The sequence below is a fragment of the Elaeis guineensis genome, chromosome 10 (genome assembly GCF_000442705.2).
Source record: "Elaeis guineensis isolate ETL-2024a chromosome 10, EG11, whole genome shotgun sequence".
NCBI lineage: Eukaryota > Viridiplantae > Streptophyta > Magnoliopsida > Arecales > Arecaceae > Elaeis > Elaeis guineensis.
The window spans coordinates 3,079,951-3,103,595 of NC_026002.2; the positions used below are offsets into that span (position 1 = coordinate 3,079,951).

General features: G+C 40.2%; 3 protein-coding genes across 3 annotated transcripts in view; all 3 read right to left on the reverse strand.

Annotated features, from left to right (window-relative positions):
* LOC105053334 (probable pectinesterase/pectinesterase inhibitor 17) overlaps positions 1 to 9,101 on the reverse strand; it is a 14,707-nt gene extending 5,606 nt beyond the window's left edge. Inside the window, exon 1 of the mRNA XM_010934432.3 lies at positions 8,210 to 9,101. Coding sequence (XP_010932734.1) covers positions 8,210 to 9,062 — 853 coding nt within the window. The 5' untranslated portion in view covers positions 9,063 to 9,101. The remainder of the gene's footprint in view (positions 1 to 8,209) is intronic.
* Positions 9,102 to 14,382: 5,281 nt separating this feature from the next.
* LOC105053192 (16.0 kDa heat shock protein, peroxisomal) lies at positions 14,383 to 15,162 on the reverse strand. The gene is made up of 2 exons (XM_010934274.4): positions 14,886 to 15,162; positions 14,383 to 14,800 (listed from the first exon to the last, which is right to left on the reverse strand). The coding sequence occupies exons 1-2, from the start codon at positions 15,025 to 15,027 to the stop codon at positions 14,517 to 14,519; spliced, it is 426 nt and encodes a 141-aa protein (XP_010932576.1). The 5' UTR covers positions 15,028 to 15,162; the 3' UTR covers positions 14,383 to 14,516.
* A 3,431-nt stretch (positions 15,163 to 18,593) lies between these two features.
* LOC105053191 (plasmodesmata-located protein 6) lies at positions 18,594 to 22,740 on the reverse strand. Its single transcript, XM_073244781.1, is given in 4 exon segments — positions 18,594 to 19,272; positions 21,474 to 21,644; positions 21,647 to 22,114; positions 22,117 to 22,740. Coding segments are annotated over 4 exon segments (945 nt in total). The 5' UTR covers positions 22,214 to 22,740; the 3' UTR covers positions 18,594 to 19,063.
* Positions 22,741 to 23,645: the final 905 nt, after the last annotated feature.

A 23,645-nucleotide genomic window follows, 5' to 3' on the forward strand; every position in this document is an offset into this window, starting at 1 on the left:
AGATTGAAAATCTGGAAAGTGCTCTTGCAATTTATGCCAACTTTTTCAAGTTGCATCCTCAGGTGTCAAGTGAGTCCATTGAACTAGCACCTTAGTTATAGCATGATTCCGATGTTTGTGCTTCTCCATGCGTCGGTCTAAAATAGCAATGGATTTAATTTTTAGTATACCATCTTTCAGATCTGATAGTTGTGATACTGTTACATCATTTAAGCTCACCTTCTTCTTTAGAAATGAGACATGAAAGACAGGATGAATTTTTGATCCAAGAGTAATTCAAGCCTGTAAGCAACCCATCCAATCTTCTCTAGAACCTTGTAGGGACCATAAAATCATGGAGATAACTTCAAATTATTGCGAACAGTGACACCAGTCTGTCGATAGAATTGTAATCAGAGATATACCATATCTTCCACATTAAATTTTCTTTCTAAACGGTGTTTGTCAGTATATAGCTTCATTTGAGCTTGAGCTTCATTAAGATTCTCCAAAAGCAAGCATAGGATACGATCTTGAACATTTAATTCTTGCTCTAGTGCATTTACGTTGATGGTCCTTGAAATGTAGGAGAGCACTGTAGGTGGTGTCTACCCATAAATTATTTCGTATGAAAATATTTTGGTGGAAGAATGATGGCTTGTATTATACCACCACTTGGCCCATGGAAGCCACTTGACCCATGTCTTAGGTTGTTGTCATGCAAAATACCTAAGGTAAGATTCCAAACAATGATTAACGACTTCTATTTGACTGTCTGATTGAGGGTGGTATGAGGAGCTCATAGCTAGTCTGATTTCTTAGAGTTTGAATAGCTCCTTTTAAAAAGAACTAGTGAATAATGAATCTCGATCGCTAACAATTGAAGTTGGCATCCCATATAGTTTGAACACATGCTCCACAAATAGTTGTGCAATTTGGGGGGCCTTGTAAAGGTAGGCAACTGGGATGAAATGTGCATATTTAGAGAGTCGATCAACGATAACCATTATAATTATTTTTTTATGAGATACTGAAAGTCCATCAATGAAGTCCATAGAGATATCTGACCAAATACACTGTAGAATAGGTAACAGTTGTAGAAGTCTTGGTGGTAATTTCATATCATTTTTATTCTGTTGATAAATATCGCACAAAACGACGTGCCTCTTGACATCCTCCTTAATGCATGCCCTTCCAATAGAAGGTTTTGGTAACCCTCTTTTATGTCTTGTAAAAGCCGAAATGGCTTACTTCAAGAGCATCATAGAGTAATTTGAGCACTTCTTTCTTTCATTCAGAGTTAGGACCTAAAACCATCCTGCCTTTGTAGCGAAGAAGCCCTCTATTGAAGGTATAATTAGGTATCTTGTTTGGTTCATTTTGAATCCTTTGGATGATATCTTGTAGGGATTCATCATACTTGGTTTCTTCTTAAACTTGTTGGACCCAACTAGGAAGTGGTCGTGAGATGGTGAGTAGTTGAGCCTCCATTTTTTGAGATAATGCATCAACCGCTAAATTTTCAGTTCTTTTTTTGTACTTGATTTCATAGCTAAGACCCAAAAACTTGGCTGTCCACTTTTGCCGCACCTCAGAAGACAATCATTGGTCTATCAAGTATCGAAGACTGTGATGGTCTGTGTAAATGGTGAAGTGTCTCCCCATTAAGTATTGTCATCATTTTTTAACAGCATGTAGTATGGCCATCATTCCCTTCTCGTAAGTTGGTAGCCCCAAGTGCTTTTTAGAGAGGGCTTTGCTGGTGAAGGCTAACGGTCGTCCTTCTTATATCAAGATAGCTCCGATACTTACGTTCGAGGCATCACTCTTAATAATGAACTTCTTCGAGAAATCTGGCAAGGCCAAGACTGGAGTCAAGATCATAGCTTACTTTAGATCATTGAAGGCCGACTCTGCCTTCTCACTCCATTAGAAAGAATCCCTTTTTAAGAGAGCTGTGAGTGGGGCACTAAGCTTGCCATAATCCTTGATGAATTTGCGGTTGTATCTGGTAAGACCAAGAAAGCCTCACAATCATTTAAGGCTTTTAGGGATCGGCCATTCCAACATGCAACTGATCTTTTGAGGGTCAGTTGCTACTCTATCCTGAGAGATGATATGCCCCAAGTACTCTATCTCTTTCTTGCCAAAAGAACATTTTGACTGTTTGATGAATAATTTATTCTGCCTAAGGGTGTGAAGGATTATCTCCAAGTGAGAAAGATGGTCTTCCCAAATACGGCTATAAATAAGAATGTCATAAAAAAATACTAAGACGAACTGTCGTAGGAAGGGCTTAAAGACATCATTCATAAGACTCTAAAAAGTAGAGGGGGCGTTAGTCAATCCAAATGGCATAACTAAAAATTCAAAGTGACCTTCATGAGTCCTAAAGGCCATTTTGTGAATGTCTTCTTCATACACTCAAACTTGATGGTAGCCTGATCTTAAGTCAAGCTTCAAAAAGAATGATGCTCTATGTAGCTCATCCAATAACTCATCTATGGTTGGGATTGAAAACTTGTCCCTAATGGTTATGTTATTGAATGCTCTGTATCAATGCACATCCTCCAAGATCCATCCTTCTTTCGCATCATCAATACTGATGATGAGTATAGACTTTGGCTAGATCAAATAATTCTACTAGCCAACATCTCCTAGGATTGCCACCCTATCTCCCCCTTTTGATAGTGAGGGTAGCGATAAGGCCGAATATTTGGAGGAGAGCTGTCCGATAGGAGTGAAATCCGATGATCATGCACTCGTTGAGGAGAAAGTGAGAAAGGAGTAGCCAATAAGTCATTAAAGGACTTCAACAGAGTTTGTAGATCATCTGGCAATTTCTTATCCACTTCTCTTCCTTCCAAGGAGTGGAGGGTCATATAGATGGCACGTCTTATTTTAGATAGAATCTTCTCAATGGCATGACTGCTTATAATTTGTGAGACCGACATCCGGGAACCTCTCAGAGTATATTACTGTCCATATGATGTGAACTATGTTGTGCTCTGATACCACTTGTTGGGGGAAAAAGAAAGAAGAAAGAGAGAAAAAAATATCACAAACAAATCAAGATAATGTGGATTGGCCTCAAGCTTACCTCCATGGGGCGTGCAAGCTTCACTATGAGAGAAAAAAATCAAATAAATATAAAAAAAATTTATCACTCAACTTTTGTACAAAGATCTCTCAACAAGAAGCTCCAAAAGCCTCTCTACATTATGAGGATATCACCAGCTATCCAACACAATAAATGACTCATCAATTAGAGATACGTAGGCTTCAGAATCATCAAAACTATATTGTCCTAAGATATCGAGCTCAAATCAAATCCTAAAATCTTTCTGAACCGCTCGATCATGATCGACTTGAATTGTGACCATCCGATCACATAATCAGGCATCCCCAGGCTTCTGATAAACCTCGAAATGATCTGGATCGTCCGATTAAAGCTATAGATGATTTTTGACCATTGGATCGTGTCAAACCTCGCCTCATCCATGTGCCCAAACACCCAATCATGCCTTGATCTCCTTGGGATGGCTCATAGCCATTAGATTATGATCGACACGCTTCCAAGCCATCGAATCGTGCCTTCGGTCCACGCACAACCCTTTAAGCTGTGACATCCTGCATGGTCCATGGTGGACCGCGATACCAGGTGGGCTCACATGCCTCGCGTGCATGCGGCCAAGTGCCAACGCTCTATCGAGCCTAGCCCATGCAACAGTTGGCCTGTGTCGACCCATGGGTCCCTCCGATGAATCGTGGGTCATACCAGCCTGCTGTTGAGCTTTCTTCATATGTATCTCCTCCATTTGGACTTCGTTTGGACTGTTCTTGGGCTTGTTAGATTTGGTTCATCATCTTGGACCTTATTTGAGCTTATTATAGATCGAATCTCGAGGTATTTTTTTTTAACAATCTTCACTTCGACTTGATGTTCGACCTCCATCTGTTTCTCAGAGCCTATGATCTGTCTCACCCCCATGCCCTGGGGCATGCCTGCTATCTCATGGATGGGCAAACGGAAGAGTCAAGCTAGGCTGCTCGATCCCACTTCTGTCATGGGCTATATCTACTCTGACCAAAGACTTGCTTGGAGGACTCTCCTGCGGTAATAGAAACTTCACTCTACGATGTTGTCTCTTGTCCTCCCGAGTCTCCCGTCTCATATCCGATCCATCTGCATCTGGAGCTCCACCTCGCATTGGGCTCCTCCTAGCTCCTGAAGCTCTACCTCGTATTGGGCTCCCTATCAGATAGTAATATCCTCTCGTTCTCTTCTTTCCATCTAATATCATTCTATCACTATGCATAACTTTCAAGATTCTATCACCAACTACTCATCTATAGCCATTTGAATCTAGTCTGCTCAGTGAGATAAGATTTCATCTGAAATTGAGTATATATCAGATCTCTCCTATCTTCTCATTGCACCATCATGTGTTCTCCAGCTAACCATTTCGGTGCTCCTGATCGCACAACTTGATCCATCCGGTAGATGAACAGTGCCCTCACTGCTCTCTAGGGGTTAAACAGCTTCTCTATACAATATACATGATATGTATATGCAGAATCTAAAATCTACTATTGAAAAAAAATAGATACCTCATCAGATATCAAAAGAACATCATCCTCTGACTCGCTACTGGCCGTCGTTGCAGGAGCCCTCATCCGATCCCTGAGTTATGGGCAATCTCTGACATGATGCCCCAACTCATCACATCGGTAGCACCTGATCTTGCTGAGATCCCTCATCTTGGGTCTGGATCATCCTCCTCACGATCCTCTGCTGCTCCATCTGCTACCATCTGCTCCTCCAGAAATCGTCAAAGCTGAGCTGTCGCCATCTAAGCTGGAAACTTGGTTCTCCCGCGTGAGAAACTCATTCTGGAGAATCACCACAATGCTAGTAAGACCAACGTCCTGGTCTTCTCTTCAACCTTCTCACCTACACTGAGAAGATCGGTGAGAATTTTTTAAAAATGGTCGAGATACTCCTGCATGCTTTGTCCCTCGTCCATCCACAGTTGGTAGAACTATCTTCAGAAAAAGAGAGTATTGGTGAGGGACTTCATCATGTACAATACTTCGAGCTTCGATCACAGCACCGTTGAAAAAGTCTCACCAAATACATGAATCACTACCTCATCCGTCAGGTACAAGCGGATGGTACTTACTGTCTGCATCTATAGCTGCTCTCAAGTCTTCTCCTCTATGGTGTCCGACTTTTTCTCATATAAGAGAGCATCGATCAACCCATGTTGGATGAGTACGTCCTTCATCCTTACTTGTCACAAGAAAAAAATTACTCTTTCCGTCGAATCGGTTGATCTCTATCTTGATTGTATTTGTCTTCTCCATTTTCAATCTTGATCAATACCACCTTTGCTTGGATCATCTGGTACTATTTGTCCACGGTAACCAGGCTCTGATATCAATTATTGTGCTCTGATACCATTTATTGAGAGAGAAAGAAAGAAGAAAGAGAGAAAAATACTACAAATAAATCCAAGTAATATGGATTGGCCTTAAGCCTACCTCCACAGGGTCTACAACCTTCACTATGAAAAAAGCTCTCTAAAATCTCTCAAGAAGCCTCTTTACACGATCAGGACGTCACTAGCTATCCAACACAATAAATGGCTCGTCAATCGAAGTTGTATAGACTCCAGAATCATCAAAATTATGTTTTTCTAAGATATCGAGCTCAAATCAAATCCTGAAACCCTTCTGGACTATCCGATCATGACTAGCTCGAATTATGGCCATCAGATTGCATAATTCTGACCGTTGGATTGCATCAGATCTCGCCTCATCCATGCACCCAAACACTCGATCATGCCTTGATCTCCTTGGGATGGGTCATAGACGTTGGATCGTGACCGATACGCTTCCGAGCTATCGGATCGCGCCTTCTGTCCAGGCATGGCTTCGTGATCCACGACATCCTGCACGGTCCATGGTGGACCATGATACCAGGCGAGCCTGGGTGCCCGTGCGGCCTGTGTGCTTGGACACATCTGGGTCGGCCCAGCGCACTGCTGGTCGAGCACCAGCATGCTGCCCAGCCTGGCCCATCCCGTGCCGGCCTGTGGGCCCCTCCGACAGCCCGTGGGCTATACCAGCTGCTGTCAAGATTTCTTCATGCTTATCTTCTTCATCTAGACTCCATTTGGACTGTTCTTGGGCTCGTTGGATTTTATTCATCATCCTGGATCTCGTTCTAGACTTATTATGGATTGAATCTTGAGATATTTTTCTTAACAAACTGCATAGAAATATTTGAGAAATTTTAAAGAATAGATCCGAGAGTACGTAACCAATGAGCTCCAAGTACTACCTCACATCCACCAAGAGAAAGCACGTAAAAATCAGAATGAAATTGAAATTCTCAGATAGAAATCGGTATATTAGTGCATTTACCACTTGTTGCAAGTTTCTCCCTGTTAGCCACCATTACTTCGAAGGGTTTCTCCTTGTTGATGCAACATTAGATCTTCTTGAAAAATGTTGGATCCATAAAATTGTGAATGCTGCCAGAATCAATGAGGATGGTGACTGGCTGCCGCTTTATCATCCCTTTCACTCGTATTGTCTGAGGAGAGAGGGATCCAAAGATGGCATGCATCGAGATCTCCGATGATATCTCTTCAAAAATTTTTAGAGCTTTTTTTTTTTTAAAAGAAAACTCCTCTTCTTTATCTGACTCGTCTTCAATTAAAAATAGCTACTTTATTTTGCAGCGATGATTGGAGCTATACTTTTCATTACAATTATAGCATAGGCTTTTTTTCCTCCTTGCTTTAGCTTTAGCTGGAGTCAAGTGCTTGATAGGTGGTATAAAGTTTCCTTCTTTAAAAGTTGGTATTGTTGTAGAAGTTGCTACTCGAATTGGTGTGGGTCTTTCCGAGTGGCATTGTGCCAACAACTTTTTCTTTTGAAAACGGGCTAAGCCAATAGCACCCAATAAGATTTTAGATTGAAAAATCCGTTTCGCAACCCACTTATATAGCAACTTGTATAGAACTCTTGGGTAACCCCAGTGTTCGATTGGCAAGCATTTCAAAGTGGCTTGTGCAGTCTCTAACAGACTGTGTGGGACCTTAGCATAGTTTAGTCAACTGTCCCATATAATCTTCATATAGGGAAGGCCCGAAACGGGTGCAGAGGGCCTCCACAAATTTTCTCCAATTTCTCATCCCTTGGCTCATCTCATACCATTGGAACCATTGTAAGGTTTCTTTCTCTATATGGTATGAAGCGAGAAGGATCTTTTTGGAGTCTTCAATTTGATTAAATCTAAAGAACTGTTCAGCTTGATAGATCCACCCCATTGGATTTTCACCATCAAAGCGAGAGAAGTCTAGCCGCATAACTTTTGATTATACTATTATGGCTTCATCTCAAGAATTAAATGAATATGGAGGGAGAGTGGGAAGCAAAGAACTCTTATCAGAGCTTAGAGTTGACCTTTGTTCTTCGATGGTGGTTTGAAATTTGATTTGCTCACTGAGACCGAAGATCAAATCTTTGATATCCCACATCTCTCCTTCAAGCCGGCCAAAATGGCTGTCAAGCTTGGTCAGATGCATCTCAGTGGTATTTTTGAAGTCTTTGTCCATCTGCTTGATCTTTGATCTTGTTTGCATACACTTGGTGGCGGTGATGGGTGGAGAGGATAACTTGGGATGGCAGCAGGACGAGAGGGTAACCTAGCTCAGATACCAAATGGTACGAACCCGATTCGGATGATGCTACGAAACTGGATCGTATTCAAGGATCAGAGAGATGCCGATCACTTCGAGGGGATCGGAGGCCTCTGTTGATCACTTCGAGAGGATCAAACTTCCAGAGAAGAGAGAGAATAGAAGATAGGTGGAAGAAGAATAATTTTTGATTGATTTAAAAAGATCTTAGGGATTACATATTTATAGGCCTATGACAGCCTTTTTCTTGCAGTACAAGCAAACTAAACAAAGAAGTGGATCAAGAAGATAAAAAAATTGATCAAGAGGCCTAAACTAGCTTTTTCTTAAGGCCCAAACAAAATAATTAAGAAAAAAAAGGCTTAAAAGGGAAACGAATCAAAAAGATTTGTATCAGAGAGTTTGTGGAATTTTAGTTTTATTATAATTTTTAGATCTCATGAAAAGAAAGAGAGAATCCTTGATAGGAACTGAATTATGGAAATAGATTTGAGGAAGAGCTGTAAAACAGAACTCACCAAAGGTTGCAGTTTGGGCCGTTGGGAAGCCATCGTGGAAGTTTTTATTACCAGTGATAATGGTGGCGCCTATACCATCTCCAGTTATCATTAGATTGTTCATTGATGTTTCGACGGTCTCATTGTAGATTCCGGCTTTGACATGGATCACGAATCTTGATGTGCCGTTGCTTCGAATTGTGGCAGCTGCAATGGCTTCTGAGATGGTGGTGTAATCTCCGGAGCCATCTTTGGCCACCACGAGATCGGCATTTGTATTTGACGATTGGAGAAGCTTACGTTCGGTGGTGGACATCCACTTTGGGAATCCATCAGAGAGAAACCGAGGGTTACCACCTGACTTCTTTGGCGTCATTGCCTTGTTGATGGCTAAACAGTTGCTTAGCAACTCTGATATGTTATAAGATAAGAAGGGTGACCCCAAGGGAAAGGAAGAGCCGAGATCATTGAAACCATTTCGGCATGTCTGTTGATTGGTCATTGCTGCACTTAGCCAGGTCTGCACATCATCCTTCGATGTCGAGCCCATCGACCGATTGATCTGCTTGATGGTGTCTTTGGAAAACTTCAAACAATCAGCCCATGCAGCTTTTGCCTTCATATCGAGCGAGCTCGTATCGATGATCAACGCAACCTCATGAGCTTGCACTGCTAGGTCCATGGCTGCATGGAGGACCATGGAACGGAATCCGGACTGGGTTTTGGCTTGGGCAACTTGACGGCTGGTGCTTACCATGGAACTGCACACATGAGGATAAGGGGTTTGGCTACATGATAGTATTGGGTCACTTGTTGCCACCCTAAAGGCCATGGAGAGGGAGAGGACAAGGAAATATGCTACGAACTTTGCCATGACGACCTAAAGGTTTTGTTAAACTCAGGGATGGAATGAGGGATGGTTGGAGGTGACAATATATTGATGGAAAACATAAAAGTTGTCCAAGTATAATATCTCCATTTATGGTGGTGTATAGATGCACCATAAATGTGATATATACAAGCTGAAATGGTTTCTAAATTATAATGATCAGCTATGATAGGGCATTTTGACAAGCTAAAGAAAGGAAGAGGGATTAGTTATAAAGGAAAGCATTTCAAGCTACATGAGGTAAGAGGAATCTAGAGCTGTCAACAGGCCGGGTCTAAACCCGATATCCATGGATATTTATCCGATGGATCCGGGTCTGGTATTAGTACTGAATCCGTTTATTCGGATCCGAACTCGAATCCGATAAACCATCATGTGAATGGATAGGATCTGGATATTTAATATCCAGACCCGATAGATCCGAAACCTGAATTATATATATAATTATTTTGAATCGTTTAGGATTTTTAAAAGTTTTCAAACCCTAAAACAGTAAAACCCCTGTCGGCCGCCCGTCCCTCTCTCTCAATCTCTCTCCCTCTCTCTCTCTCTCAATCTCTCGGTCTCCTTCCCGACGGTGCCTCCGGCCTCTCCCTCCCTCCTCTCCCGCTCCTCCAGCCTCTCCCTCCCCTCCTCTCCTGCTCCTCCGAGTTCGGATGCCCTGCTTCTCCATCCACACCGGCGATACGCTCACCGGTGGCCGGACCCCGACCCAATGCGGTGGACGAAGGAGCTCCTTTCCCACTCTCCCTCTCTCTATCTCTCAGTCTCCCGCTCTCCCTCTCCATCGAGGACTCGAGATCCCTCCATCGAGATCTGCTTCCCGATGGCGCCGAGCCCTCCCTCCTCTCCTGCTCCTGATTCTTCTCCCGTCGGATCCACTCTACGGCTCTCGGTGCCCTCTCTTCCTCTCTGCCATAAGATCTGCTCGTCGATGGCTGGACCCCGATGTCAAAGTCGTGGACGAAGGAGATCCTCTCCCACTCTCTGTCTCTCAGTCTCCCTCTCTCCTCTCTCTATCTCTCAGTCTCCACTCTCCCTCTCTGTCGAGATCCCTTCGTCGAGACCTGCTTTCCGATGGTCCGAGCCCTCCCTCCTCTCCTCTCCACCTCTCCCGCTCTATCGCTCCATTCCACGGCTCTATCACTGAGCGCCCCCTCCCTCTGCCTCACGGCTCACATCGCCCCCACCGCCATCCGGGCCACCTCTCCCTCTCCAACGCCGTCCACTGTCGGGATCCAATCTCTCCACCACTGATCTTCGCCGTCTCGACTTTCTCTCCATCTCCATCGCTCGTCAACCCCGACATCAAGACAGCCGATCTGCCGCGCCCTCACTGATCTACTGTTTTCTAGATAAGCATTGGTAAATATCATGTGGATTAAGTTGTGGAGCATTGTTCATTGCTGTGAATGTATTGTAATATTCTGTGGATCAATTTGTTACTATCTTTTTTTATGTGATTTATTTTACTTGTTGAATTTAAGTAAATTTTATATTTTTATTTGTATGATCATATGATTGTATAATTTTTAGATATTTTTTTAGATTATTGTATAATTTTTAGATATTTTTTGTGAGATTTTGAATATGAGTTTCAGATTTCGGATTGGATCCGGATATCCGAGATCCATTAGGATCCAGATATCCGAAATCCATTAGAATCCGGGTCCGGTATGTTAAGGCTAGATTCGTCAGATATTCGGATCCAGATCCGGTACCAGAATTAAGATCGGATCTGGATATCTAGGTTCCGATCCGAATCCGATCCGTTGACAGGTCTAGAGGGATCAGCTATGAGCTGTAACATAGGGAGCAAAACAATGTTAACAGGGATCGGCTACAAATAACAGCATATCTCCTGATCACCATGCAAAGGCCTTTGCTACATTTTATACTGCCTATCGGCCATTAGAATTTGGGTGGAGGAAGATTAATGCTTGAGCAATGTATGGCCAATCTAGTAGTTTGTGCAACCTATGGAACATTTGGTATATTGCTGTAAGCTGACTGCCACAGGCCTTCAAGGCTTGGTGGCGATTATGGATACCCTGGCTAATTTGGGAGCTCGCATGGTTTCAAAATTTTGGACACAATATCTACATAATGGCTGCTCCCTGAGATTAGGGGTGTAAATGGATCTATTTGGACTGAATTATGAGTGGCTCTAATTTATTCTAATTTCTTGATCGGATCTTAATTTTAGACCCGAATCCAATCCAATAAATGATTGAACTAGGTCGGTCCATGATAACTCGGCCCCAACCCAAAAATTTGGATTTGGGTCGGATTCAGATTGGGTCAAACATAGCCACTGACATTTTAATCACCACATAGTCAAGTACCGTTAGCCACACAAAATAGATAATATGCAATATTGGTCTTAAAATAAATTAAAAATAAAAAATAATTTTACACATAACTTTGTATTAAAGATATTGCTCATACAAGTCTTAAATCAAAATCTAGAGATTCAAAAGGACTCCAGTTCTAACAATATATTGGGTTCAAGTATGGTCTAGTCATAAAGTAAAAGATCTAAATTATCCTAGAAGATCAAATGGATTGGGTCGGGTAGAATCCAAATTCAGTAAACCTAGATCCAACTAGAAAAATGGAAAGAGTCCAATTTTAGATTCCGACCCGACCCTATGGATTTTTTAAAATGGATTGGATAGGATCTAAGCAATTGACCTGGATCAGGTCATAAGTCAACCCCACGCATTCATAGCTATTATGATGTATATTCTCTTAATAAGAGTCTCTCAAATTCAAGGAGAAGAAGCCTCCTAAGATAATAATATTAATGCTAGAAATTTAAAAAAATCAGAGAAAAATAGCCATCTATACCTCCTTAACGATGGCCCTTATTTATAGCTTTCTATACTAGCTCGATTAAGAAGGAAAATAGAGAGAAAATAACAGCTAGGGCTAGTTTATAACTTCAGCTATTCTTACTTTATTTGTTGATCCGTTGATTAGCCATTCTTGCTTTATTTGTCGATCTACTGGTTTATTGCTTTATTTGCTGAACTGCTAATTTATTTCCAAGTTGAAATTAAAATCCTTTAGCTGTTCTATTTGTTTCCAACTATGCAGATTACATTCCTTATCGAAATAAGGTTGAATCTAGCTAGATTTTTGACCGATCAATGTTGCCATTGTAATAACTCCCCACCCCCTCGAGACATGTTATCTCCAAGGTGCAATATCGGAAAAGCAAAAGGCGAGATCATCATGATCCTCATGTGATACAGTTAAGGGGAATGGAGGCAAATCATGAGCTCTTCAAAATCTTCAGGTAATGCCTCCTCGTCTTCTTTTTATAACTGTTCATCGTAGGCTTCCTCAGCATCACATTGCTCGTCGTCGGATATCACCAAGTATAGTTGAGTTTTGCATGAATATATCTTTGTGTTAAAGATATTGCTCATATAAGTGTTAAATCAAGATCTAGATGTTCAAAAGAGCTCGAGTTCTAACACTATACTGGGTTTAGATATGGTCTAGTCATAAAGTAGAAGATCTAAATTGACCTGGAAGATCAAATAGACTAGGTCGAGAAGAGTCCGAATTCAGTAAACCCAAATCTGACTAGGAAAATGGAAAGGATTCAAATTTAGATTCCGACCCAACCCTATGGATTCTTTAAAATGGATTGGATTGGATCCAAGCAGATTGGGCTGAATCGGATCATAAGTCAACCCCACCCATTCTAACTGTTAGGATGTATACTCCCCTAACAAAAGTCTTTCAAATTTGAGGAAAAGAACTCCAAAAATAATAATATTAATACTGAAAATTCAAAGGAACCAGAAAAAAATAATAATCCATACCCTCTTAAGGATGGCCAACCAGACTTATTTATAGCCTTCTATACTAGCTCGATTAATAAAGAAAGCAAAGAGAAAAATAATAGCTAGGATTGGTTTATAATTTCAGTTATTTTTGTTTTATTTGCTTATTCGCTAATTAGCCATTTTTGCTTTATTTATCGATCTACTGATTTATTATTTTATTTGCTGATCTGCTAATTTATTACTGCTTTGGTTCCAAATTGAAATGAAAATCCTCTAGCTATCCTATTTGTTTCCACCTATGCAGATTATATTTCTTATCGAAATAGGACAGAATAAAGCTAAATTTGTGATCCATCAAGATTGCCATTGTAATAACTTCCAGCACCCTCGAGACACCTTATCTCTAAGGTGCAACATCGGAAAAACAAAAGGTGAGATCATCATGATCCTCATGTGATACCAATCAAGGGGCATGGAGAAAAATCATGGGCTCTTCGAAATCTTCAGACTCCTCATTTTCTTCTTGTGATTATTCATTGTAAACTTCCTTGGCATCACATTGTTCGTCGTCAGGCATCACTAAGTACAATTGAGTTTTACATTGGTGCCCCAACCTCCACTTTTCGTCGCAATGGAAGTAGAGCCCGTTCTTCCTTCTTTTCTTAATCTAAAGGTGGTAAAGCTTCGCACGATGTTGATGAGAACCTTATCGGCTCCACTAATAGCTGACTCATCATGGAAGGGCCTTGGAGGTAGTCGGCAAATAAGTATACTTGCTAGTTGGTTGTTGTAGTTATTTGTCGGTTGAAATTAAAATTATAGATGAACTTTATATGATGGGTTAGTCAAAACCAAATATAATAATTTTTTTTTAGTATCATTTTTTGAAATAATATTTCTACCAATCATGATAAAAATTATTTTTTTCTATAATTATTTTCTCAGATGGATGATTTTCATAAATTATCAGATTATCCATTGATATGACATACTCATATCCCAACCAAACGGATCCTAAAAGCATGTTTGATCAGAAAAATAAGTAACTCTCGTCTTAGTTATTTGATTGAAAAAATATTATTTTTATTTCAATTCCAAAAAAAATTAAGAATATTCTAATCATCTAAACTCAATTTTTATTCTTCTCTAGAATTAAAATTCCAATCCAGACATACGATTATTTTGATTGGACGTGAATCCTTTATTGTGCACCGTATGGTATAATATGCAGTTGTGCAATGTATGCCATATGCGACAGTACATACCATCCGTATGATGGATGGTGTGTGTGATGCATGCACAGCAGAAGATTCTTGCCCATTCCGATTACTATTCTAATTAGACGCAAGCCAATCGCACCTTGAACGCAGACCAACGTTGAATTACAAGCACAAGCAAACGCTAATAAAACCACGAGCTGTTTTCCAAGCAGGCATGTCCAACAATCGAAACCAAGATCTCAAATAGAAATTGCCGTGAAAAGCACATTAAATTTTACGACTGCATTAACACAATCCTCCTCCACGCATTGTTTTATTATTATTCATAACTCATAATACATAACATAATTTTATGATTTTTTTTTTTGGTTTTCTATAACAAGCATTCATTTCGACCAAGCATTGTCGAGGAGATTTGATCAGAGCTTACTGGTGACAGCGATGGTCCTGGGCTTGGGCTTGGCGGCGAGCGGCTCCTTGGGGACGACGATGGTGAGGACGCCGTTCTCGACGTGGGCCTTGATTTGGTCGGTCCTCACGTTCTCCGGCAGCACGAATTCCCTGTGGAACTCCCCTTTCCCCCTCTCGGCGACGTGCCACACGGCGTCCTTGGGCTTCTCCTCTTTCGTCGCCGGCCCCTCCCCCTTGATGCTGAGGACGTTCCCCTCCTCGAGCTGGACCTTGATGTCCTCCCTCCCGTACCCTACATCATCGAGATCTCGAAAAGCCCTAGAGGGAGAGAACTAGAGAAGAAACAAGGAGGAGAAGGGGGGGGGGGGGGTGTTTACCTGGGACGTTGACCTTGAAGACGTGAGAGGAGGGGGTTTCGAGCCAATCCATGGCGGCGGCGAACGATCCTTGCCATTCTTGGACGATCGCAGGGCTCCAGAAGAACCGCCGGAAGGGATCTCCGAAGAACGAATCCGCCATTTCTTTTCTGTTTCTTCTCTCTTCTTCTTTCTTTTCTATCTTGTATCTCTTGGGCGTGGATTTATTTTGGTTTTGATAGGAGTAGAGTGGTTCAAGTGGAGGAGGAAGATGGAAGATCTAATGGATAGAGTGAGGTTTGGAGAAGATGATTCCAGAAAAACAGGAAAAGTATCCAGATTAAATGAGAAAGAGTTGGAATTGCAGAACCTTCCGGAATCTCTCACCATCTTATCGCTACCATAACATATAATATGTTTATTTGGCTGGGGACTTCGGCTGTAAAACTCGGCTCGAGCTAAGTTAATAAAATTAATTTTAAACTAGGTAAAGCAAAAGAACTATCTAGATTAAACGCGTCTGGATAAATAACAAATATATATAATATACGAAATATATATAATTAAATGTTTATTCAAGTTTTAAACTAAGCGTGAACATTATTTTGACATTAGTATTTGTCCTTTGATGGATAAATACATACCAAAGAACAAACTTCGTCCTCGCCCATCTATCTCCTTAGTCATTGTCTACCATCATAGGTTAGGGGTGTATCCATCATGCAAAAGAAGGATTTACTTTCCTTCATATGGTCCACTGTTGGATCATCAATTGCACAACTCTCAAAGCAATCCAAGTTTGGTCATCCAGTGGATCTAAAAGGGACTAGCGGATGGATGATCCAACCATGGATTCGAGCAAAAGAAGGTAAATCCCGCTTCCACTCGAAAAATACAACCCTGATCCCATCTCTATTGTTACTCTCCTCTTTTCCCAGCCTCAAATGGCCTTGGCTCGCCGCCGACATAGTCCATCTTTGTCCACCCCCATTCTTCGTAGTCTTGTCACCTTATACCTTCAAGATCCATTGCGGTGCCCTCCTATTTTGAAAGCCCCAGCAAAGTCCATGATCAAAAGAGAGAGGCGAAAGGATTTGGCTTGAAGCCTTTCGTCCTAAATTATCCATTGCATCAAAGCAAATGCAATGTGCATCCCCTTTATTTGATTGTAGTGAGTTAAGTCACTTCCCTGTTATCAAAAATAATACAAGAAAGGGATATGTCAAGTCGAGCAATTTATGCTCCATCCCATACCTTTTAGGATTTGAATTCCTGGGGCCCATGTAGGCCTTTAAGTCCTGGCTCGGTCCATTGGCATCTCTGAATTTCTCAAAAACGGGCTCTCCAACTCTCCATGATGACAAGTATTAGATCCTGCTTGAGCGTAGGTTATAGTCCAACCCAACACAAGAACATCTTGGACTTGGGCCAGCTTGGGTCCTAGCACCCTTAAGTGGACGGGCTTGGGCCTCATTTTTTATTTGTTTGGGCCGCCTCCTTCATACATCGCACCTTGACGGTGTCTAAGCAGTCATAAAACATATGGAAGTAGTGTAACTCAATGATAGATGATAGATTTTGCTTAATTTTTAATTGTAATAAAGGGTGCCATTTGCATAGGTATTCATGTAATTTATAAAGATATAAACGTAAATAGCATATTTGTAAGGATAGTTTTATAATTTTAGATATGGAGAAGGGTATGTAAGCAAAATATCTTTTTATATATATTTTTTGTGTGCTCTTTGCCGTGCTGCTTCCATTTTCAACATAAACAAACAAATAAATAAAAAAAGAGAAATGAAACTGCTTGGATCCCCACTTTATTCTCTCTCTGGAGAGATGGATCCACTGAATAATTGCACATAGTAAAGCTGGATATACCGAAGATACACTCACTTTATTTCCACCATACACTCCCCTTTATATCATTCATTGGTGGCATGCAACTTTCCAGAAGGGTACCAATATTAAAAACTCAAAAGCCATTTTCAAAGCTCAAAACTTTAGTGATTTGATGGTGTCAGTCCAAATTATTTCTAAAACAAATCTCAATATTTTATGGATGTAAGGTGCTTGTGCTTGTGGATGCATGCGAGAGAGAGAGAGAGAGAGCAAAGACTTCTTCTTTGGTCTTCCCAACAAGTTATGAGCAAAGGAGAGAGAACACTAGTACACATGAATTTGATCCAAGACAAGTTGTTGAACAAAACTTAGTGGACTTGACCTTCCCTGCCTTTAGTTTTGATTTGCGATATGAGCGAACACTGGCCATGGAGTGTCTCAATGGACCTGGATTGCAGAGGAAAATACAGCCAAAATCACACCTATTCATCAGAAACTTCTAAACGTAGTGTAATTGGCCTTTTGGAATTGGTGGACCCAAGCCCTTAGGGTACGTTCCTGTGCTCCTCAACTTCACCAACTTAATGCTTGGTGATTTGATAGGTTGGCCAGATTCTTCTACCTTTAATACTTAGCAAGAAAGAAATCTAGCTGTTAGATTAATAGTGAATGTCCATCAGTACATCAACTCTTGATTATGTAACTTAACATGGTTTGCCCAAGGAGTAGCATATATTAATTAATTGGTGATTCATTCTAAAGCAGCTCCTAGGCCAGGTAGAAATTAAATGGTTCACTTGAGTTTGTTTCTTCCTCCTTCATAAAGGACGAAGAGGAGAAGACTAGATTTAGCCCCACCCATCGATCATTCTGCAAAAGCCATATATGCTTTTGGTTCACTTTATCTTTTCTCTTTCTTGTCGCAAACTGATTAGTCCATTGAGATCCACCTTTGGAGAAAATGCTTCGTCAAAAAGCTATATACTTTAGCAGTGCGTAAATTATAATATACTCTCTCATTCTAATCCACTTGTTCCATCTTTTTATGATATATATTTATAAGGTCATTGTTGGTATGTGAATGTAGTAATACAAATGAGAATTTTAATAATATATCACGGTCATTTTATCAAAAGAGAAGAACAAGAAGAACCTGGGGTTGATGCCAAAAGTGCATCAACTAAAATATCCACCAACTTTGTCCTGTGGAATGCATTATTAATTATTACCTTACGTTGTTTAGACTTTTAATATATATTGTTTAGTAGTGGGTCCATTATTTAAGCTAGGGCATATTCACATAGAAAATTACAGATTTGTTGTTTACTGCGTCTGGGTTTTCTCTTCATGCAAATAGTTCTTTTTTTCTTTTTAAGGAGAGAACTAAATCGGTTTGCACCATCACCACTACGTGGTGTGAAATATTGCTTTTGCCACCATTTGAAATTCTTATTTAAGGGCTCATTCCAATATCCAGGTACCTCCAACTGTTCGATTCTTGAGCTATAAATCAATTAAGATATGCTAATTGGTTTTTTATTATTATTATTATTATGGTATATGCTAGTTATTGTTAACTTTAATTTGATTCATATCTCTAAACGAACTTATCTCCACTTGCCATCTGGTCTACTACCTAAATAGGGCCCATTGGACAATAGCAATCATTCTGCTGATTAAGATTTGATGTGATTTTATTAATAGAGGGAATTAGAGTATTAGACAATTAATTAAGTTAATTTGTATACATGTAAGAAAAGCATGCCTATGATCAGGATCATGAGGCTGCCATATGTAATACCATTTAGCCATTCTTTGAGATAGTTGTCCGAATTCCAACAACCATTGATCAACTACCTAGTATGAAATAATCGAGTTGGTGAAATCATTTTACTTATATTAACAACAAACTAACATTTTTTTAATAATTTCAAGCACCCTTCATGTACATGAATCCATGTCATCAACCCTTGCACTACTTCTACAATTCACCCACCCAAGAGACAACAACATATGCTCTAGAAGAGTTCCAGTAAAAGCCATGAATGAATAACTAGAAGGAACAATTACATGCAGCTTAATTATGACATCCCCCAAGTGGGGTGGGTTTGGAATCTTCTCTTTTCGTCCATTTTGGCAACTTTCCCACTTCACTTATTTCAAGTAAAGCAGCCCTCGATCTCATCCACATCTTTCCAAGCCCCCCTCCACACTTTTAAAAGGCTTCTTTCTTCTTTGAGGAAATATTAAAAAAAAAAAAAAAAAGGAACCCCAAGGAGCTTGAGTGAGGGGGGGAAAAAGGAGTTGAGACAAAGGCCCCCAAAACAATAAAGCAAGGTCACCCATTTTCATTACTATTTACCTGCAGTTGAAAAAAAGAGGAAGAAATTTGTGAGGAATAATATTTTAGTTCTAGGATGCACCAAAAAAAGAAAAAACACCCATGAACAGAAGGATGAGTAGGAACCACTGCTACCAGCTCGTCTAATGAAGGAGAGGAAGACAATTATGACCACGAGCCCGACCATGAGCCCAATGACAATACCCAAAGTTTTCCTGTCACCTAAAAGAAAGTAAGAAGTGAAAAAGAAAAATAAAATAGGAAAATTATCAACTACTATTTGTACTATTTAAATGTCTAAATCTAAAACAAGAAATACTAATTAAATAGGTTCGAGTAGCTAATTAATTTTTATTTCAAATGAGCCCTCAGGCAATTTAAAGGCCCCTTCGAAAGTTTTAAAAAGAAAAAATTGCAATAATGGAGGCTAGATCCATATGCAGTAAATAATTACTCCTAACAATTTTGAATCTTTTTTCGGTAAAAATCAATTTTGAATCTTTGATCCTGTGGAGAATATAGCAATAAAATCTCTGAAACAGAAAAGAGAGAGAGAGAGAGAGACCCGAAAGGCCCCATCCCTTTCATTTCTTTGCCTTTGATTTCGTTTGGGCCAAAGCTATCACTATTGTTGTATCCACAAGAGAGAAAAATAAAAAGAAAGGAAAGAAATCATTATTATGAGAACTTGGGAAACGCGTTATTATCATACACTTGGGTGAGGGTTTTGCAGAAAGAAAAGTTGGTGGAACGTGGAATGGCAAGTTAGCCATAATGGTGTTGTATGTTCGCTTGTCAGAGGGTAAGCTTTTTGAGTTAATTTGCTTGAAAAATTATTAGATGGATCACATTCATCATAGATCTAAGATAAAATCATTTTAGATGAATTCATTTCAAATTATTAGATGGATCCATCCCATCTTGAGTCTACGATGGACCTAATCACCTAATAATTTCACATTTGATTGGATGAGTAGGGATGGCAAATTCTAGTACTATAGGCCTTTTTTCTATAGTAGGGCTCCACATATCTTGATGTGGGGAGTGATAGCAACAAATTCTAGTGATCAACTTGTCGGCTTTTGAGTAATGGACCACTGAACTAGAGCCAAATTTTGTCAAGTTATGCATTCTTGTAAACTTAGGGAGGAAGAAAAGCTAAAGAGGAAGAAAGCTAAAAGTTTGGTTCTAAAAGGTTTTCCATATTTACAATAATTAAAAGCACTTAGATTTGGAATGTGATTTAGTAAAAGTTGCCGAACGGAAATCTTAAAAACCATAAACCTTTTGCAACCAGGACGCACGCAGCTGGGGCTATGCGTGGTACCGTTTGCTCGACTAAATAAACTATGGGAGTTCTTAGGCACAACAGTACGAGTTACATATCCAATGGATGTGTCATACATCCCAACTATATTGTAGATTGATGTGGCCAATCCACTTTAGGGTTGTAGCATGACAAGAACGAACATGATCCCTCTTAATATTGTGACAAGACACCCCAGGCAATCTAAATTAATTTTATTTTTGAATCAAAACAGAGCCCTAAGGTCATGTTTCTTTTCTTTCTTTATAGCTGGTTAATTTAAATGTACTGTAGATGATAAGGAAACATACTAAAATTAAAGGTATCATAACAAAAAAAAAATGTCCAATAATCGAGACTATTATAACACTATAAAGACTATAACATCATACAAAGACTAAACGACTCAAACTATCATGTATCATGGTTTACCAATTTCTACAGGATCTAGTCAAAATATCTTGCAGAATATAGCGTGGTACAAGCATGAGTTGATTGGAAGCTGACTTCTTAGTCAATCTAAATCAAATTAAAAGCCCTCCATGATGCTAATTGAATAGTGATATATGCGGCTAATCACATAGGGTCTACATTTTGAACGATGTTGTTAGATATTCCTATTAATTTTTTAAATATTTTATTTACTAATTTCCACATATATTTACTCTAGATTGGTTTAATAAATTTAATTTTCCCAAAAAAGGAAAACCTCCATCGTAACCTAATTATAGACCAGAAATATTCCTTAATCCAGTCATCTTATCATTATTTTAAAAGCCCATAATTCTTTTACCAAGTGGTCTCTCCTAATAATAATCATCCCTTCCAAAGGGAGCCACAAATTATTCACTAAACCCATCTAGTCAAGTTGTCCATATCACAAGAAAACAAAAAAAAAAAGACATAAACTATACATCAAAATTCTACCCAAAAAAAACACTATACATCAAAATGAAAGATAAGATTAAACCTCAAACCATATATACACCAAACAGACAAGCACGACACTGCAAGAAGAATTCCTTAATTTAAATCCACACACGACCCAAAACATATAGAAACGATAATAACGAAAGAAACTGATACGACCACCGCCGGGAACCGGAAAACCGCTTACCATGACCGTGTCTGGAGGAGGAGACGCCACTATTGGACCACCACTGCAAGTAGCACTTGCCCAGGTAAACGTCGGCACCGACGGCGAACCCACACACCGCCTTGAGCTGCACCACCGCCGACTCCACGCAGTCGGAGCACGCCTCGGCGCTGAGGTCGCCGACGCACTGGCCATGGCCTGCACGTACCCCGCGCCGCCGACCCGGTACGACCCGCCCGCCGCCGTGAGGGAGCCGAGCGCAGCGTCGCGTAGGCCCAGGACGTCGGAGGCGTACCCACCGGAGGCGTCACCGCCGCAGCGCTTGTAGAGGAGGGTATTGTCGGGCTTGCCGAGGAAAGATTCGTTGCCGTAGCGGAGGAAGCAGGAGCGGAGCTGGACGGTGGCGCCGGCGGCATCGGGGCAGAGGGAGGAGAGCTGGTTGAGGGCGGAGCGGATGCAGGAGAAGCAGTTGGAGAGGGGGAGGTCGGCGCGGCACTGGAAGAGGCCGTAGGCCGGGGCGGCGGCGGAGGCGGTGGAGGAGGTGAAGTTGGCGTAGGTGGAGAAGTCAGCGGCGTTGACCAAGGAGGTGAGGAGGGACTCCACGTTCAACTGGTAAGGAGAACCGGGGGTGTACTTTAGAGAGCAGCCGGCGTACACGAAGAGTTGTAGTCATCTTTTTTTATGGTGATGGAGTACTTGTAGTCATCTGAAGAGGAGATAAAAGGGAGGAAGAAGAGGAAGAGAAGGGAGAGTTGTGGCATTCTTTGCTTTGTTGTTGGTGTAAAGTGAGTGCTTGCTTTGTGGTTTTTGTGGAGAGGAGAAGGAGAAGAGGGGATCAGAGGCTACTACTCGTGGAGAAGGGGAGAGAGGGAGAGGAATGATGAGGTAGTGATTGGAGTGGGGAATTTAAAGATTGGAGTATGTGAATAGTTGCGACAAGGTGGGTATGGGCTAACTGGTGCTTTTGAGGAGGAATTTACGTGGGCATTTACTTGTAGGTTTGGAGACCGTGGAAAAGGACAACAGTAGTATAGTGAGCGGAGTTAGAGTGGGATGACACCGATGTGGGAGTCTTATTTATGGCTGTGAAATAGACTCGAATGTGTATTCATACGTGCAGTAGATAGGTTGTTCTATGGGTTGTTCCGGTCAAATAAGTTTTATCAAGGGAGGCCCAGCCACAACGTGGCAAGGGTGGCTGGTATGCATGGAGGGTATACTAGTAGACCATGGTAGCCCAATGAGAAACAATTTCTTTCTTTCTTTCCTTTTTTTTTTTTTTTTTTTTTTTTTTTTTTTTTTTTTTTTTGGGGAGAGGAAAGAGATGGAACGGGAGGTATCTTAAAGTAAGGCTTGAATCAAAAAGAAGTTAGAAACTTATGGACCTTAGTTAGTTAAATTAAGTGGAGCTGCTTGCAGATACGGACCAATATATATATATTTGGATGCTTGCAATTTAAATTGTATAATAAATTTAGTTGCTCATTAGACTACAATTCAAAATTATTTTATGATAGATCGATGTGTTGTAAAAATGGTTAAGCTAAGGCTGGCAAAATATAATATATCTGTCAATTTAATCAATATTTGACTCATCATAAAAAATTTAGATTTAGACTAAGTGGATTCGAGTTATAAATAAATTAATTCTTTTAACATGTTTAATATTTAAGTTGGCTTTAATTTTAGATTTCTGACCTGTTTAAGACCGTTTAATATTAAGTCAGATAATAACCTATTAACTCGTTTAATCTTTTTAAAATCTGTTTAACATATTTAAAATCTATTTGATCTATTTCTGACCATTTAATTAAATCCATTCAATATGTTTAATCTATTTAACTTATTAAAAATCTATTTAATATATCTGTTTTTCAACCTAATTTAATATATTTAAATGAATTGCATTAGATTATCTGTTTCATAAACAGATCAAGTTCATATCTAAATTTTTGATCCGTTTAACAAACAATCTTTACTCATTTGAGATTGCTTCTCCTAGCCCCAATCTTTCCCTTTGTCATCCTTGCCATCTTTTCACTTCATTGCGTCCTTATTCTTCTCTCTTCCCCCTCCCTCTCGCTTCCTTCCTTCCCTCTCCCCTCCCAACCTTTCCACCACCATTTTATTAAATCTTACTAAACATCTCAAAGAATTGGCTTTCAAACTTATTCAAACACAGCTTTTAGTTTG